Source organism: Malurus melanocephalus, unplaced genomic scaffold, assembly GCF_030028575.1.
Source record: "Malurus melanocephalus ecotype Western Australia unplaced genomic scaffold, MMel_1.1 scaffold_710, whole genome shotgun sequence".
NCBI classification, from domain to species: Eukaryota; Metazoa; Chordata; class Aves; order Passeriformes; family Maluridae; genus Malurus; species Malurus melanocephalus.
Genome location: NW_026623942.1, coordinates 273,476 through 286,897, shown reverse-complemented (window position 1 = coordinate 286,897; position 13,422 = coordinate 273,476). Strand labels below are relative to the sequence as shown.

Genomic DNA, 13,422 nt, shown 5'->3' with positions numbered 1-13,422 from the left:
AGCTTCCTCCCCAAGCAAAGCTTGGAGCTGCTGGAGAGCTCTGCTTCGGTGCCAGCAGTGCTCCCACCTGCTCTGAGCTCTGAGCTGCTGTTCCTGCCCTCCCTGTAATCCCAAACACTCCCATTCTCCCCATTCCCACGGTTCATGCTACCTGTACTCCCTCCCTTCCTGGTGATTCCCAGCGTGTCTCACAGGCTGGAGAATCCCATGGGATTGGAGCAAGGACAGCACTGAGTCAGCTCTGTTTCCCCTCCCAAAATCCCAGCCAGCATTTCACAGATCCCTGCACATCTGCAAGTGGCATTTGTTTACAGCCCACATTTCTTCGCTGCTTTAGGATGTTCCCAGTTGTCCTTTGAGTGTGTCCTGGCACTTCCAGCTCATCCATAGCATTGCTCCTTGTTTGGACACAGCTCCAGGCTCGGGAGATGGGGCTGGCACTCCCTTGGAGGGGAGGGGAGGGCTGGGAGCAGCTCTGGGTGGGTCAGCACAGGACACCAGATAAAACCAGTAACTCCCCATGTGCTGGGGCTGCTCTGCCTCTGCTTTAGTGCTTCTCCATGTCCAGAGAAGGGAATGGAGCTGGGGAAGGGTCTGGAACCCCAGGAGAGGCTGAGGGAGCTTGGAAAGGGACTCAGGGGGGACCTTGTGGCTTTGCACAACTCCTGACAGGAGGGGGTCGGGCTCTGTTCCCAGAGAACAGGGACAGGAGGAGAATTGTGCCAGGGGAGGTTTAAATTGAGTATTAGGGAGTTTTCCTCATGGAAAGGGTGGTGGTGGAAGCCCCATCCCTGGAAGTGTTGAAAACCATGAGGGTGTGGCATCGAGGGCATGGTAGAGGTGACCATGGTGGTGGCACTAAGCTGAGGGTTGAACTCGATGATCTCAAAGGTCTTTTCCAACCTTAATGACTTTGATTCCACAATTGTGTGACCCAGAGCTGTCAGAGGAGCTGATTTTGTGTTCACTGCAAAAATCCCACCAGAGGAGGGAGTCCAGGCTGCAGCTGCCTGGAAATCCTGTCAGCCCTCAAACCCAGTGAGGCACCGACACTTTGTGGGGTTTTGTGCTGCTGAGGAAGAGTTCCCACAGGATCAGAGCTGAGCCCTGCCCAGCCCTGGGAGTGCTCTGGTTATCTCCTCCTGTCCCCTGCCTGCTGCTTTCTCCTTTTCTCCTTTTCTCCTTTTCTCCTTTTCTCCTTTTCTCCTTTTCTCCTTTTCTCCTTTTCTCCTTTTCTCCTTTTCTCCTTCACAGCTGTGTTTTGGAAGCTGCTTTGCCCCCGGAATCTGCTTGGGACAAACCACCCTGCCCTGAGCAGCCCCGGGGTTTTGTCACCCTCCCAGCACAGCAAACCCTCCTTTCTCCCTGCAATAATCTCAGGACACAGATCCTGGAGGTCAGCTTGGCACTGGGAAACGAGTTCATGGAGTGTCTGTTTAGAATAAAAGGACACGGAGCAGATAATAAATAATCAGGGTTTAATGTGACAAAGCTTCTGCTAGAAATTTAAATTAGAAGAGTAGTTTTACAGGTGGGAAATAGGAGGAGTTTTAAATCAATGTCTGTCCTAAAAATGTACAGATTTCAAAGTTGTGAGGTGAAGAACTAATGAAGAAAAATAAAATAATTTCTCAGAAAAATGCAGTCTGTGGTTTCACCTGTGAGCCAAGGGAGCACCACCTTGCTGTGGGACACTCCCAGATTGGCCTCCTGGATCATGGGACTGACTTGGGTTAAAAATAACTTGGTTTGTTTTCCCGGAATTATTTTTACCATGGATCAATGTCCTGGCCCACACAGAGCAGTGCAGAGGCTGGGGGGAGCAGGGTGGGGATGGTGCCTGCAGCCCCCCCCCCCGAACCCATTTAGGGCACAAAGTGACCTCATCTGCCCTTAAAAACCATCCTGAGTGCTGTCCTGAACCTTCCCAGTTTGGGAACAGTTTGGAAACTGGGGCAGGAGCGGGGCTGGAGGGATTTCCTGCCCACTCAGGGACCTGCAGCAGCCAAACTGGTCTGGTGGTGGCTTCTCTCCTCCAGCAGAGAGACAGAAATGCCGAAGGAATGCCAGAGTTTAGGGCTCTGATGTTCCTTTCTTTATATTTATTATGCTGAACGCTAAAAGCTTAATATCTTGCCAGGCTAAGAGTCCGAGGAATTTCTTTCTTGCCTTTAATTTGCAATTAGCTGAGCCTCTCAAGCCTCCCTTCTCTGCCCCTGAGGCTCTGTTATCCTCCCACCCTCTGCTAAGAGAAGCTTCCGAAATGGATGGAACAAATAATCGTGGAAAAAAAAAAACTCCGGCTGCATTTCCAGGCTCTGGCTGCAAAAGTGGAGCCTTGGTTTCAAATCCTGCGGCGACAAATGGATTATTTCGGTGGCAAATTGGTCCCTGGGGATGGACAATTTGGGGAGCTGAGCACTGGAACTGGGAAGCAGCAGATCAATTCTGAACACTCAGAGCTGGGGTTAATGCCCTGCAAACTGCTTTGAGTGCAGTGATGAGGGATGACACGGCTCTGCCTGGCCCAGGGGAAGCTTGGGAATGTGGGGTTAAGGGGAAAAAGGGAAAATTTGGACAAGGGAAGTGAGCAAGACTCATGGATTTGCTGGTGAAAACTGAGGGCTGATTTTTTGGGCAGTGACAGTGGGTTTTGACTAAAAGAAGTGGAACTGGTAACTCCAAGAAGGAGGTTGTTGGATTTGGGACAGCACTTCCCATACGTGTCAGCTCCAGCCTTCCCCACACATGGACAGCGTCCCAAAATTCCTGATTTCACATAAAGGATCTCCTGAAGGTTGGACACTCTTGTTTTCCCCAGTGATGAGAGCTTTGAAATAACCCCGTGTGAGAATTGCAGCAGCTGAAGAAAGACCTTCAGAAGGTGAGACCTGAACGGAGTTTGTGGGGGAGGAAGGTTTGGGGTGCTGGAAGGGTTTTTTTTTTGGCTGCAGAGTCGCCAGCAGCTTCTGGAGCACAGCCAGCTGAGAAATCCCTCCCCAGGGATCCTGCCCTTGTCCTCAGCACTGGGAAACTTTTCAAACTAAACACATTTTTATTCTCTGAAGAGTTACTTTGCTTGTTCAGCTTCAGAGTGACTGTTCTGCAGTGAAAATGGCCTGTTTTCCCTTTCTTAGCTGTTAGAATACTTGGAAATCAACTTCTCCTTTTGTTTTCGGGTAGCACTGGATGTTTTTCTATGTTATCAGAAAGCAACATTGTGGTGCCCCTTGAATTAAACTGTCAGGTTTTAAGAACAGCTGTAAGGGAAGAACTGAAATCCCATTTTAGGTTCTTTCTTCCTCTGGAAAATGGTTATTTTAAACACCAAGCCTGTTTTCTTTGTATCCCCTTCCACCGTTTAAAGTTTTGTTGTTGCTCGAAGTCTAGTTGGGATTATATAAATCCTAAATAAAGGTGGATCCGTAGCCAGAAGCTTGCAGTCTTTTAGGAAGGAGAAAAAGCCTCTGCTCTGCCTTCCAGCTTCTGGAGAGAGGCAATCTGGCAGCTCTGCGGGCCTTTGTCCCTCTTGGAGTCACTTAACACCCTCTGGGTGACAGGAGCTTGGTAGCACAATTCCCAGCTGAAAGGGAGAGCAGATAAAAGCCAGCAGCGAGGAATGCGTGCCAAATCCATTAGTTCTGGATCAGACACAAAATGCAGGCTGGCCAGAGGAGGGAGAGGCGTTTTGTGCCTTCTCCAAGGGCCTGATCCAACCTGCTGCAGCGGGCACGAGGTGCTGGCTTGGGCTCCAATTAGATCCAGAGCTGGATCACGATGCTTTTCCCTCTTTTAGGGGCACAAAACCAGCTCTGAGGCTTCTACCCCGAGCCCAGGGATCTGGCTGGGGAGCTGCATTCTTCTGGTGTTGAAATAAGATATTTCAAATTTGGTTGGTTTGGGGATTTTTTTTTTAAGGGTTTAAAGGGCATGTGTTTCCTCAGCTGAAATTGAAACGAAACATTCCAGTGGATTTGCAGGGAAATTTTTGTGCTTGTTTTCCCTGATGTTGAAATTTGGGGCATTTTGTTCCACTTCACACTGAAGTGTTAAAATCCTGAACGGAACAGAAACTTCCCGGCTCAGCGCAGCTCTTTAATTAAGCTGATTAGAGTGAGTTCCCAAGCTTTCATATTCCCAGTTTCTGTGTTCCCTGGCTGGGATCTCAAAGCATTTTTAAATCACTGATGATCTCTGTGTCCAGAAGAGAGGCAAAGCCAGAATCTCCAGGGGGATCCAGATTCCAGGTGGTGATTCCAGGCACAGATCAGCCCTGAAGCTCCCGAGCCACAAGCGGATGTGGAGTCACCTCCCGGCTGATATTCCAGAGCCCTTTGACATCACATTTGGAAAGGGGGCCTAGGAAAGTTCTCTGCAGATGGAAATTGCAGCAGGAGTCAGCGGTGTTTGAAAGGTTGAACAATCGCAGGGAAAACTGATTTCCTTGGGCTGTTCCAATCCGGTCTGTGCTGGTATCCTTTGAGATGGGGTAAATCCAGGGTTCTGACAGAAATCTCAGCAATGTTGTCATTTAACTGTGATTTCTGGCAGCTGCATCAATGGAAGCCCAATTTGGTGTGACCTTTGTGCCCTTCCTGGCAGAACTGATGGGGACAGATTGATCCCCTGGCTGTGGGATGGAGCAGTGGGAGCACTCAGCAGCTCATCCTGGTGAGAGCTGCTGGTTTGTCAGGGCTTGGTTGGGGTGAGGGGCTTGGGAACCTCCCTCAGCCTCCAGGAAAATGTGGTGGAGTCTCCTGCTGGAAAGGGTGGGACTGTGGGGGATCACAAACAAGACAGGGGTGACACAGACCCCATTCCAGCTCCTCCCTGCCTGCCTGGCAGGCTGAAAAGAGCCCTTTTCCCAGGAAATAAGCTCCTGCTTATTTATTTCCACGAGTAGGCAGATAAATTCCACCAGCAATTCCATCTGCCAGGAAGAAGAGGAGTTGCTGGAACAGCTCATTGTCCAGTGGTTGTAAGGTCACTGGAGAAACCAGTCCAGCTCGTGGCAGGGAGTGAGAGCGCTGCTGGTTCCACTGTAAGGCTGCGTCCTTCCTCTGAGCTTGCTGCCCTGGAACAGCTGCTCGAGAAGATTCTTCTGGTGCCAAAGAGATTATCTGAGTTCAGGGAAAATCTTAGTTTGTGAGGGAATGGCTGTGAAGGGAGCACGGGCTGTGTCTGGCAGCAGAGAACTTAACGGGAGTTGGGATTGTTCAGCCTGGGGAAGAGACGGCTCCAGGGGGAGCTTAGWGCCCCTTCCAGTGCCTAAAGGAGCTGGGGACAAGGGCCAGGATAAGGGAAATGGCTTCCCCAGGGGTTTAGATGGGATRRTGGGAAGAAATCTTTCCTTGYAGGAGTGGRGAGGCCCTGGCASAGAGCAGCTGCGGCTGCCCCTGGATCCCTGGMAGTGCCCAAGRCCAGGCTGGATGGKGCTGGGAGCACCCTGGGACAGTGGGAGGTGTCCCTGGGGCTCTCCAGAGGGTGTGGGGTGAAGTTTTCCCCCTCACAGCTCCCAACAGCAAACGCTGAGCTCAGCCAGGGGTGTCACAGGCTCCAAGTGCTGCTGCTTTCTGCAGCGAGCCGTGGCCAGATGAGCTTGGAGCAGGCCCAAGGTTTATTTGCTAATGGAAGAGGAGATCTGAACTCAGTGGATTTTGCATGGCCAGATGACACTCACATGGGGAAATGGGAGCTGTAGGAGCTCCCTGTCCTGCCCAGGTGACACCGGGAGCTCTTGGTGCAGGACCCAGGGCTGTGTTTTTGTCCCTCTTGGGTGTCAGTCATCCCAACCAACACTTTTAACAAGCACAGAGTGATTCCAGGAGTTCACATGAGGTGATGAGGGGTGGAAAAGCAGGAAATAGTAAAGCCCCGAGGAGCTTGCAGTCTGTGGAAGGCTGGGCAGGGGAGGGGGTGGAAGTGGAACCTTCAGGCTTGGGGTTCCTTTCTGGGGCCGGGGCCAGGGAGGATCCCGGGGCTTTGTGCCCCGGGGAAATCGAGCTCTGCAGAGCAGAACCTGGGTTTCCATCCAAGCAGTGCCTGGGGATTGCAGCTCCATGCACCGGGAAATCAGAGCTCCATGCACGAGGGAACCTGGGCTCCATGCATGGGGCATCAGAGCTCCAAGCCCCAGGGAGTCAGAGCTCCACATCCCGGGGGTACCGATGCCTAATGTCCTGGGGTACCCTGAGGGGGTTGAAGTTCTGGGATATCTCCACGTACTCCATGGCTGCACTGGTAAGTCGGGATTCTGTGCATGGGGATACCACAGCCCCGTGTGCCCGTGGGCTGATGCTCCACGCTCCAGGATATTGGAGCCCTAAATACCGGGGGAACTGGGGCTCCACGCCCCGGGATACCGGAGCTCCACGCACCGGGAACAGTGATGCTCCAGGATACCGGAGCTCCACGCTGATGCTCCAGGATACCGGAGCTCCACGCACCCGGAGCACTGATGCTCCAGGATACCGGAGCTCCACGCTGATGCTCCAGGATACCGGAGCTCCACGCACCGAGGGCGCTGATGCTCCAGGATACCGGAGCTCCACGCACCGGGGGCACAGATGCTCCAGGATACCGGAGCTCCACGCACCGGGGTGCCCAGGATTTACTCCCGGCGCTCTCCCGTGCCCGCCGCTTGGCGGGGCCGCCCCGGAGCAGGCGGAGCCGCTTCCCCCGCCCCGCTCCGCCCGCTCGGCCGTGCCGGAGCTGCGGCGGCTGCGCACGGCGGGGCCGCCATGAGCGACGAGAAGCTGCGCAGGGTCCGCGACCGCGTCCGGCCCTTCCCGGACTTCCCGGAGCCCGGCGTGCTGTTCCGGTACGGCCGGGATGGGGACGGGAACGGGGACCGGGATGGGGATGGGACCGGGACCGCGATGGGACGGGGACGGGGCCAGACCGGGGATAGGACGGGGACGGGAACAGGATGGGGATGGGGACGGGGATGAGAATGGAACCGGGGATGGGGACGGGGATGAGAATGGAACCGGGGATGGGGACGGGGACAGGAATAGACCGGGAATGGGACCGGGACGAGGACTGGGATGGGGCCGGAAACGGAACCGGGGATGAGGATGGGAATGGGAACGGGGATAGCGATAGGGATGGGACCGGGACCGGGGCCGGGAATGGGGTCGGGGAGGGAACCAGGATCGAGATTGGAGCCAGGACCAGGAATAAAACCGGGGCTGTTCAGGTCCGGGGCTCGCTGGCAGCTCCTCTCCCCAGTGCCCATCCCTGGCCCTGGCAGCACCAGGCAGGAGCCTGCCCTGGGCTCAGGAGCTCAGCGTTTCCAGAGCAGCCCCCGGAGGTTTCACTCCCTGCTCTCATTGCAGCGATATCAGCCCCTTGCTGAAGGATCCTGTGGCCTTCAGGACTTTGATTGATCTTCTGGAGGATCATTTGAGGTCATCTTTCCCCAAAATCGACTTCATTGCGGGTGAGTGCTGGTTGGACATCCCTGAGGCTGGGGCAGAGCAGTGCATCCCGGGTGGGAAGTGCGGGGTGACCCTTCTGAAATGCTGTAGCCCTTGGACACAGAAATCACCTGAATATTGGCCTCTGTCATGTGGTAACTCCAGCATGGTTTATTACCCTTCACCTCCTGCTGTGATTTCCTGAAATTCTGGTTTGGGATGTGGCAGGTGCCTTCTGTGCTCAGTGCCAATTAAATAATTCACTGTTAAAGAGAAGGAGCACACCAAGCACACCCTGCTGTGCCTGCGAGGTCCTGTCGGGTCCCTGGGGCAGACTGACCCTGTCCCAGTTCCTTTTCCTCAGCACAAAGAGCCCTGGAGGAGCTCACCTGGCACTGGGCTGAGCAAGGCAGTGCTTGGGCTGGGCTTCAGCCCAGGGTTCAAGGAGCACTGACCAAACCTGGGCCAGCAGTCCTGTGATAAGTGAAGTCTGTGCCCAGAGGTCCAAGGTCCCACTTGTGTGGTTGAGCTGATACCGGGGCTCTGTGGGGTTTATCTCTAAGGAAAAGGGCCTCGGGGGAGGGAAATGGGCTGCTGGGGCCTGGCTGGGTGCAAACAGGAGTCTGGGCTGTGCTTTCAGCCCTCAGAAGTGAGTTTAAGAGCAAATTGCTTTTAGACCCCTCCCCTGAATGGAAGGATAAAATGGGGGGGGGTCATGCCAAGACCCTCTTCCAGTGAAATGGCTCTAATCTGAGTGATGGGATGAGAGGAAAAGGCCTCAAGTTGCACCAGGGAGAGATAGGTTGGATGTGAGGAAAATCAATTCACTGAGAGGGTGGTCAGATATGGGAACAGTCTGCCCAGAGCAGTGGTGGAGTCACCATTCCAGAAAATGTGTGGATGTGGCACCTGGGKACATGGCTCAGTGGTGGCCTKGRCCGTGCTGGGAATGGTTGGGTTGGATGCTCTTGGAGCCTTTTCCAGCCTGGATGATCCCTGATGGCTGCTCTGCCCCCCAGGCCTGGACTCCCGTGGGTTCCTCATCGGGCCCCCTCTGGCACAGAGGTTGGGCATCGGCTTCGTGCCTGTACGGAAAAAGGGGAAACTGCCCGGTCCCACCGAGTCCGTCTGCTACACCCTGGAATATGGCAAGGTGACACCTGGGCGGAGCAGGGGCCAGGGCTGGGGGGGCAGGGCTGCTAAAACCAGCGGGGAGGGGGTCCCAAACCGGGTTCTGATGCCGTGGATAACCTGGCACAGCACAGCCGTTGGGAATGGCACTGAGGCGGCTCCGGCCCCGAGCCATGGACACTCCATTTGTGCCCGTGGGTGCTGGTCGGTGCTGTGCTGTGTTTTTTTGAGGGGCTCGTGCTCAGATTTGGTGCTAAATGGCTTTCTTTGGCTTGAATTCAGGGGCATGACCACGGAGAGTGTTCCCCACTCTGGCAGTAAGTGCTGTAAGTCACAGCCTCCCTGCATGGCTTCCCCACCTCCTGCCCTGTAACCCCGTGGCCTGAGCCTCAAACTCTGCCACTCCCGCTCATGACTAACAGCAGCAGGACCCCCAAAGCCAGGCCTAAGCCGTGGGGATTGTTTGGGCCAACCCCAGCATGGGACGAGCTTGCGTGACACATCAGGTGCCAGTATGGATCTGGCTCTGGGCAGAGCTCCCCAGTGCGTGACAATTCCCTCACTGGAGAGCTGCTCTGGGATAAGATTCCACCAGAACTCACATGGTGGAAGTTCAGGATCCTGGCGTGCCAGAGGGTTGGCCCAGCAGTCCCCTCCCTGCTCTGTTTCTGTGGCGCTCCCCCGTAGCTGGAATTTGTGGGGTTTTTGGGGTTTTAGGTGCTGAGTGTTCAGGCTGATGTCGCTGAGGACTTGCCCGTGTTCCAGCATGAGCCAGCAGCTCCTGAGGGGTTTCTCTCCGAGGCCAGACTAAAAGAAAGCTGCTCTTTGCTCCCTGCAGGCCGAGCTGGAAATGCAGAAGGACGCTGTGGAGCCGGGGCAGAAGGTGGTCATTGTGGATGACCTGCTGGCAACTGGAGGTGAGGGAAGCACGTGTGACCCATGCACAGCTGGGTTCATGGAATCGTGGGTGGGATTGGATAAATCACATCAGCCCCATTCACAGCTCCCACCATCCCAGGGTGCTCCCAGCCCTGTCCAGCCTGACCTTGGGCTCTTCCAGGGGTATCCACACCTCTCTGGTGTCTGTTTATCAGCAGCAAGGGAAGCTGTGGGGCTGGACGCTGCCCCCAGAGTGAGGATGTTTCTGCTCCCCTGCACAGGTACCATGGCTGCAGCCTGTGAGCTGCTGAAGAGGCTGAAGGCTGAAATCCTGGAGTGCCTGGTGGTCATAGAGCTGAAAGGCCTGAAAGGGTCGGGAAAGCTCAATTCCATCCCGTTCTACTCACTGCTGCAGTATGACTGAGGAGGAGCAGGGAGCGCTGGGAGCAAATCTGGGGCTTTATTCAGTGAATAAAGGGTGGGAGGGGGGTGAAACACACCGTTTTGAGCATGGCCAGGTGCTCTTCGGGATCTTTAGGATCTTCGGTCCTAAATCCTACATTTGCCAAGACTGTGTTGAGTGTAGTGATCCCTTTTGGAGTTCATCCTTTTGGGAAGGAGGAATAGCCTGATTGTTCAAGAGGATGGAGACCAAGATGCAGCTTCACTCAATCGGAAGTTTTTAGGAGACCAAAGTGACAAAATTGCTGCTGAGGCAGGAGAGCTCTGACAGGGTGCCAGCATTCCCTGAGCTGGGCCTGTCAGCCTCCAAGGAACCTGCTTAAAAATTCCCAAAGAAACACAGGAAATGGGCAAAAAGCAATTCTTTAAGGGATGAATCATGCTGTATTTGACCTCGGGGGATGGTGTGGTTGCTGTGTGCTGTCCCTTAGCAGAGGAAGCTGCTCTCACATCGGGGTTGTACTTGCTGAGGAGGATGAAGTGTGTGCTGTGTCCTTACATCAGGATGGTGCTGGTGTGGGTGGGCTCAGCCACTGTTTTCCTTTCCTGGAGACCACAGGCACCTTCAGTTCAGCAGAAATTCCCCATCTCCTGCCCCACACCCCACAGCTGTGCTGCTGCTTTCCCTCTGCCATGGTGGTTGGGGCCATCTGAAAGGCTGCTGCCAGTTCAGAGCCTGCTCTTGGTGGGAGTTTGGTGTCAGGTGAGGCCACAGGAAAGGTGCTCCAGGAGTCTCAGGTGTGGGATGGGTGATGGGTTTGGAGTTGTTCCTCCAGCACGGTTCAGTTTGGTCACAGCTGAATCCCTGTGTGCCAAAACTTCACGAGCCTAAGAACATCAGGGACTGTGTCCCTGGCCCAGCAGGGTCTGGACTCACGGGTAAAATAAATACTCATTGATTTTTATGTTTTCTAAACTGTCTCAGAGCTGTTCTTGCAGTTGCTGGAACTGTTACTGACCCATGGACGTGTCTCCCTGCAGCCCCAGGTGGTCAGTGGAGCCAGGCTGTGGTGTGAGCTCTCCCTTTTCCCCCAAACTCTTGGAATTGTTTCCCAGGGAGCGTTCGGGTACCTTTTCTCTGTACCTTGGCCCAGCCTCTGGCTGGAGCTGGGTACACCAACCCCCCCAGCTCAGCACCTCCCCACCCAGCACCTGGGACCACCTCCCACCCAGCCCTTTTACTTGTAGGGATTATTCCAGCTGGTTTTATCGCCATTTCCTGAAAAGCCTCTTCAGTGCTGCTAAGGAGCACCATTCCTTGGGGATCAGCCTGCCCCAGGGCTCCTGTCCCACAGCCAGCCCCATGGCAGCCAGGGGACCGGGTACAGCTAAGGGGGACAAAGGAAAAAGCCATTCCACCCCAAAGAGCCAGGAGAGCAGCTGCGTGCCGGGGAAGCGGCGTCAGCCCCGCCAGTGCCAGCAGGTGACATCAGGGAACGTGGGGACGGTGCCTGGCCCTGGCTGGGCTGCCAGCAGTCCCTGATGTCATTTGCTTGGAGAGAGGAGGTTGTGCAGGGGCGGCTTCCAGGTGGGAGAAGGGTTTTGTCGTGAGGAGCAGAACGGGAGCTCACTGAGAGCTCTCCTGGGATGGGAGCGAGGCGGCTGAGCTGCTGATTGCAGCTCCTTTCCAGCCCTGCACCTCGAATCCTGCTTCTTCCCAGCCCTGCTCCTGGAATCCAGCTCCTTCCCAGCCCTGCTCCTCGATTCCAGCTCCTTCCCAGCCCTGCTCCTCGATTCCAGCTCTTTCCCAGCCCTGCTCCTGGAACCCTGCTCCTTCCCAGCCCTGCTCCTGGAATCCAGCTCCTTCCCAGCCCTGCTCCTCAAATCCTGCTCCTTCCCAGCCCTGCTCCTGGAATCCAGCTCCTTCCCAGCCCTGCTCCTCAAATCCTGCTCCTTCCCAGCCCTGCTCCTCGAATCCAGCTCTTTCCCAGCCCTGCTCCTCAAATCCTGCTCCTTCCCAGCCCTGCTCCTCGAATCCAGCTCTTTCCCAGCCCTGCTCCTCAAATCCTGCTCCTGCCCACCATGGCAAGGTTCCTGAGCGTGGCTGGGAATCCAGCCTGCCCCAAGAGCCCCCAACCCCACAGCCAGCCCTGCTCATCCCTCCAGCCCCTGGGCTGGGTTTGATCCCTTCTCCTCCGTGGAAACTGGGAACGCTGCTGCCAGCAGTGCCAGCCAGCTGGGGCTGCACAGGGCAAGCACGGGCCTGGAGGAGGAGGAGGAGAAGGAGGAGGAGGAGGAGGTGGAGGAAGGCCTTTTGTTCCCTCAGGAAGTGCTGTGGGATCTCTGATCCTGCCAGACTCGAGCCCAGCACTTCAGGTGGGGAATCTGCCCATTCCCAGCATGGGATGAAGGGGTGAGGGAGCCACCTTTCCCTCAGTGTGCCCAGCTCCAGGCAGCGCCGTCGGGCTCGGGGAGCAGTGTGAGGTGTGAGTGACCCGAGGTGTGAGTGACCCCACATGTGCTGTGCCCTGGGCAGCTCCCACCCCTCCTCCCCTGTGCCCACCCTGCCCAGTCCAGCCCCTCCACATCCACCCTCGCCCCCTTTGCCCCTCTTCCCAAACTATTCCAGCCCCATGGCCTGGGAAAAGCCCCCCCAGACCCCCATCAACCCTGCCTGCCCCTGTCCCTGCAGGAGCAGCTCCCCCAACCCCCTTCACAAAAGCCACATTCAGCTCCCTGCAAACCCACGCTCACTTTTTCCAGTGAGTCTTTCTGCAGGAGCTGGACGGGGACCCAGCCCTTCCCGGCGCCAATTGCCATGGAGAACCACGAGACAGGCAGCGAGGAAGAGCACTGGGTTAACACAAGTCAACTATATTTAAAACATTTAATACAAATATGTTTTGACAAGTCCTGTAGTTGTTTCCAGCGAGGACTGGAGGATGCGTTTTTCCCTCTCTTAAAAACAGAACGAGGCCCAGAGCTCCAAAAACACCAATTTGTGACTTTTTCTCTCATTCCTTCCCGCCTGTCACCCTCTCAGCCTGCTCTGTCCAGCCTTCACCCACCAGGACCCAGTTAATGGAAGAAACCTCCAAAATGGAACCTTGAGGAGACCACTCATGCACTGAAACTTCAGGAGAACACAGAAAGAAGAGGAAGAGGTTCCTCAGGGTAGGGTCGCTTCCATCAGCACCCCAGGCCAYAGGATTGCTCTAGGGGACCTACAATCCCATGGAATTAGTTAAATAAAGGCACTTTGCCCTCCCTCAACCACCCCTGAGGATGAGCYTCCCACCAGCCCACCCCAGAACCTGGGGAGCCCTCAGGATTTGCTACATTTAGAGGAGACATTTTGCACTTAGAGGAGAAAATAACTCAATCCCTGAGGAGCTCAGAGCGCTCCGGCCTCCTTGGCTGCCTTGTTGAGCCTCTCGGTGACCAGGCCCAGGTCCTTCTCTTTGTCCAGCTTGACGTAGGTGTCGGTCCTGAGTGCGTGAATGCCCACCCAGTCGGGCAGCAGCTCCGCCAAGAGCCGCACGTGCTTCTCCATCTCACCTGCGAAGGGGAGCAGCGGAGTCAGAGCTGGGCT

At 55.5% G+C, this 13,422-nt stretch overlaps 2 protein-coding genes across 3 annotated transcripts in view; one reads left to right on the top strand and one right to left on the bottom strand.

Annotated features, from left to right (window-relative positions):
• Positions 1–6,640: 6,640 nt before the first annotated feature.
• APRT (adenine phosphoribosyltransferase) lies at positions 6,641–10,800 on the top strand. 2 transcript variants are annotated; one of them, XM_057384471.1, is made up of 6 exons: positions 6,641–6,820; positions 7,338–7,441; positions 8,438–8,571; positions 8,832–8,866; positions 9,388–9,466; positions 9,710–9,801. In XM_057384471.1, the coding sequence occupies exons 1-6, from the start codon at positions 6,741–6,743 to the stop codon at positions 9,737–9,739; spliced, it is 462 nt and encodes a 153-aa protein (XP_057240454.1). In that variant the 5' UTR covers positions 6,641–6,740; the 3' UTR covers positions 9,740–9,801. The 2 variants fall into 2 exon arrangements, with proteins under 2 accessions (XP_057240454.1, XP_057240453.1); XM_057384470.1 differs by lacking the exon at positions 8,832–8,866 and having other exon boundaries at positions 6,657–6,820; positions 9,710–10,800.
• Positions 10,801–12,703: 1,903 nt separating this feature from the next.
• The window catches only part of CDT1 (chromatin licensing and DNA replication factor 1), a 5,543-nt gene continuing 4,824 nt past the window's right edge, over positions 12,704–13,422 (bottom strand). The window contains exon 10 of the mRNA XM_057384472.1: positions 12,704–13,388. Within this exon, the coding sequence (XP_057240455.1) occupies positions 13,225–13,388 (164 nt within the window). The 3' untranslated portion in view covers positions 12,704–13,224. The remainder of the gene's footprint in view (positions 13,389–13,422) is intronic.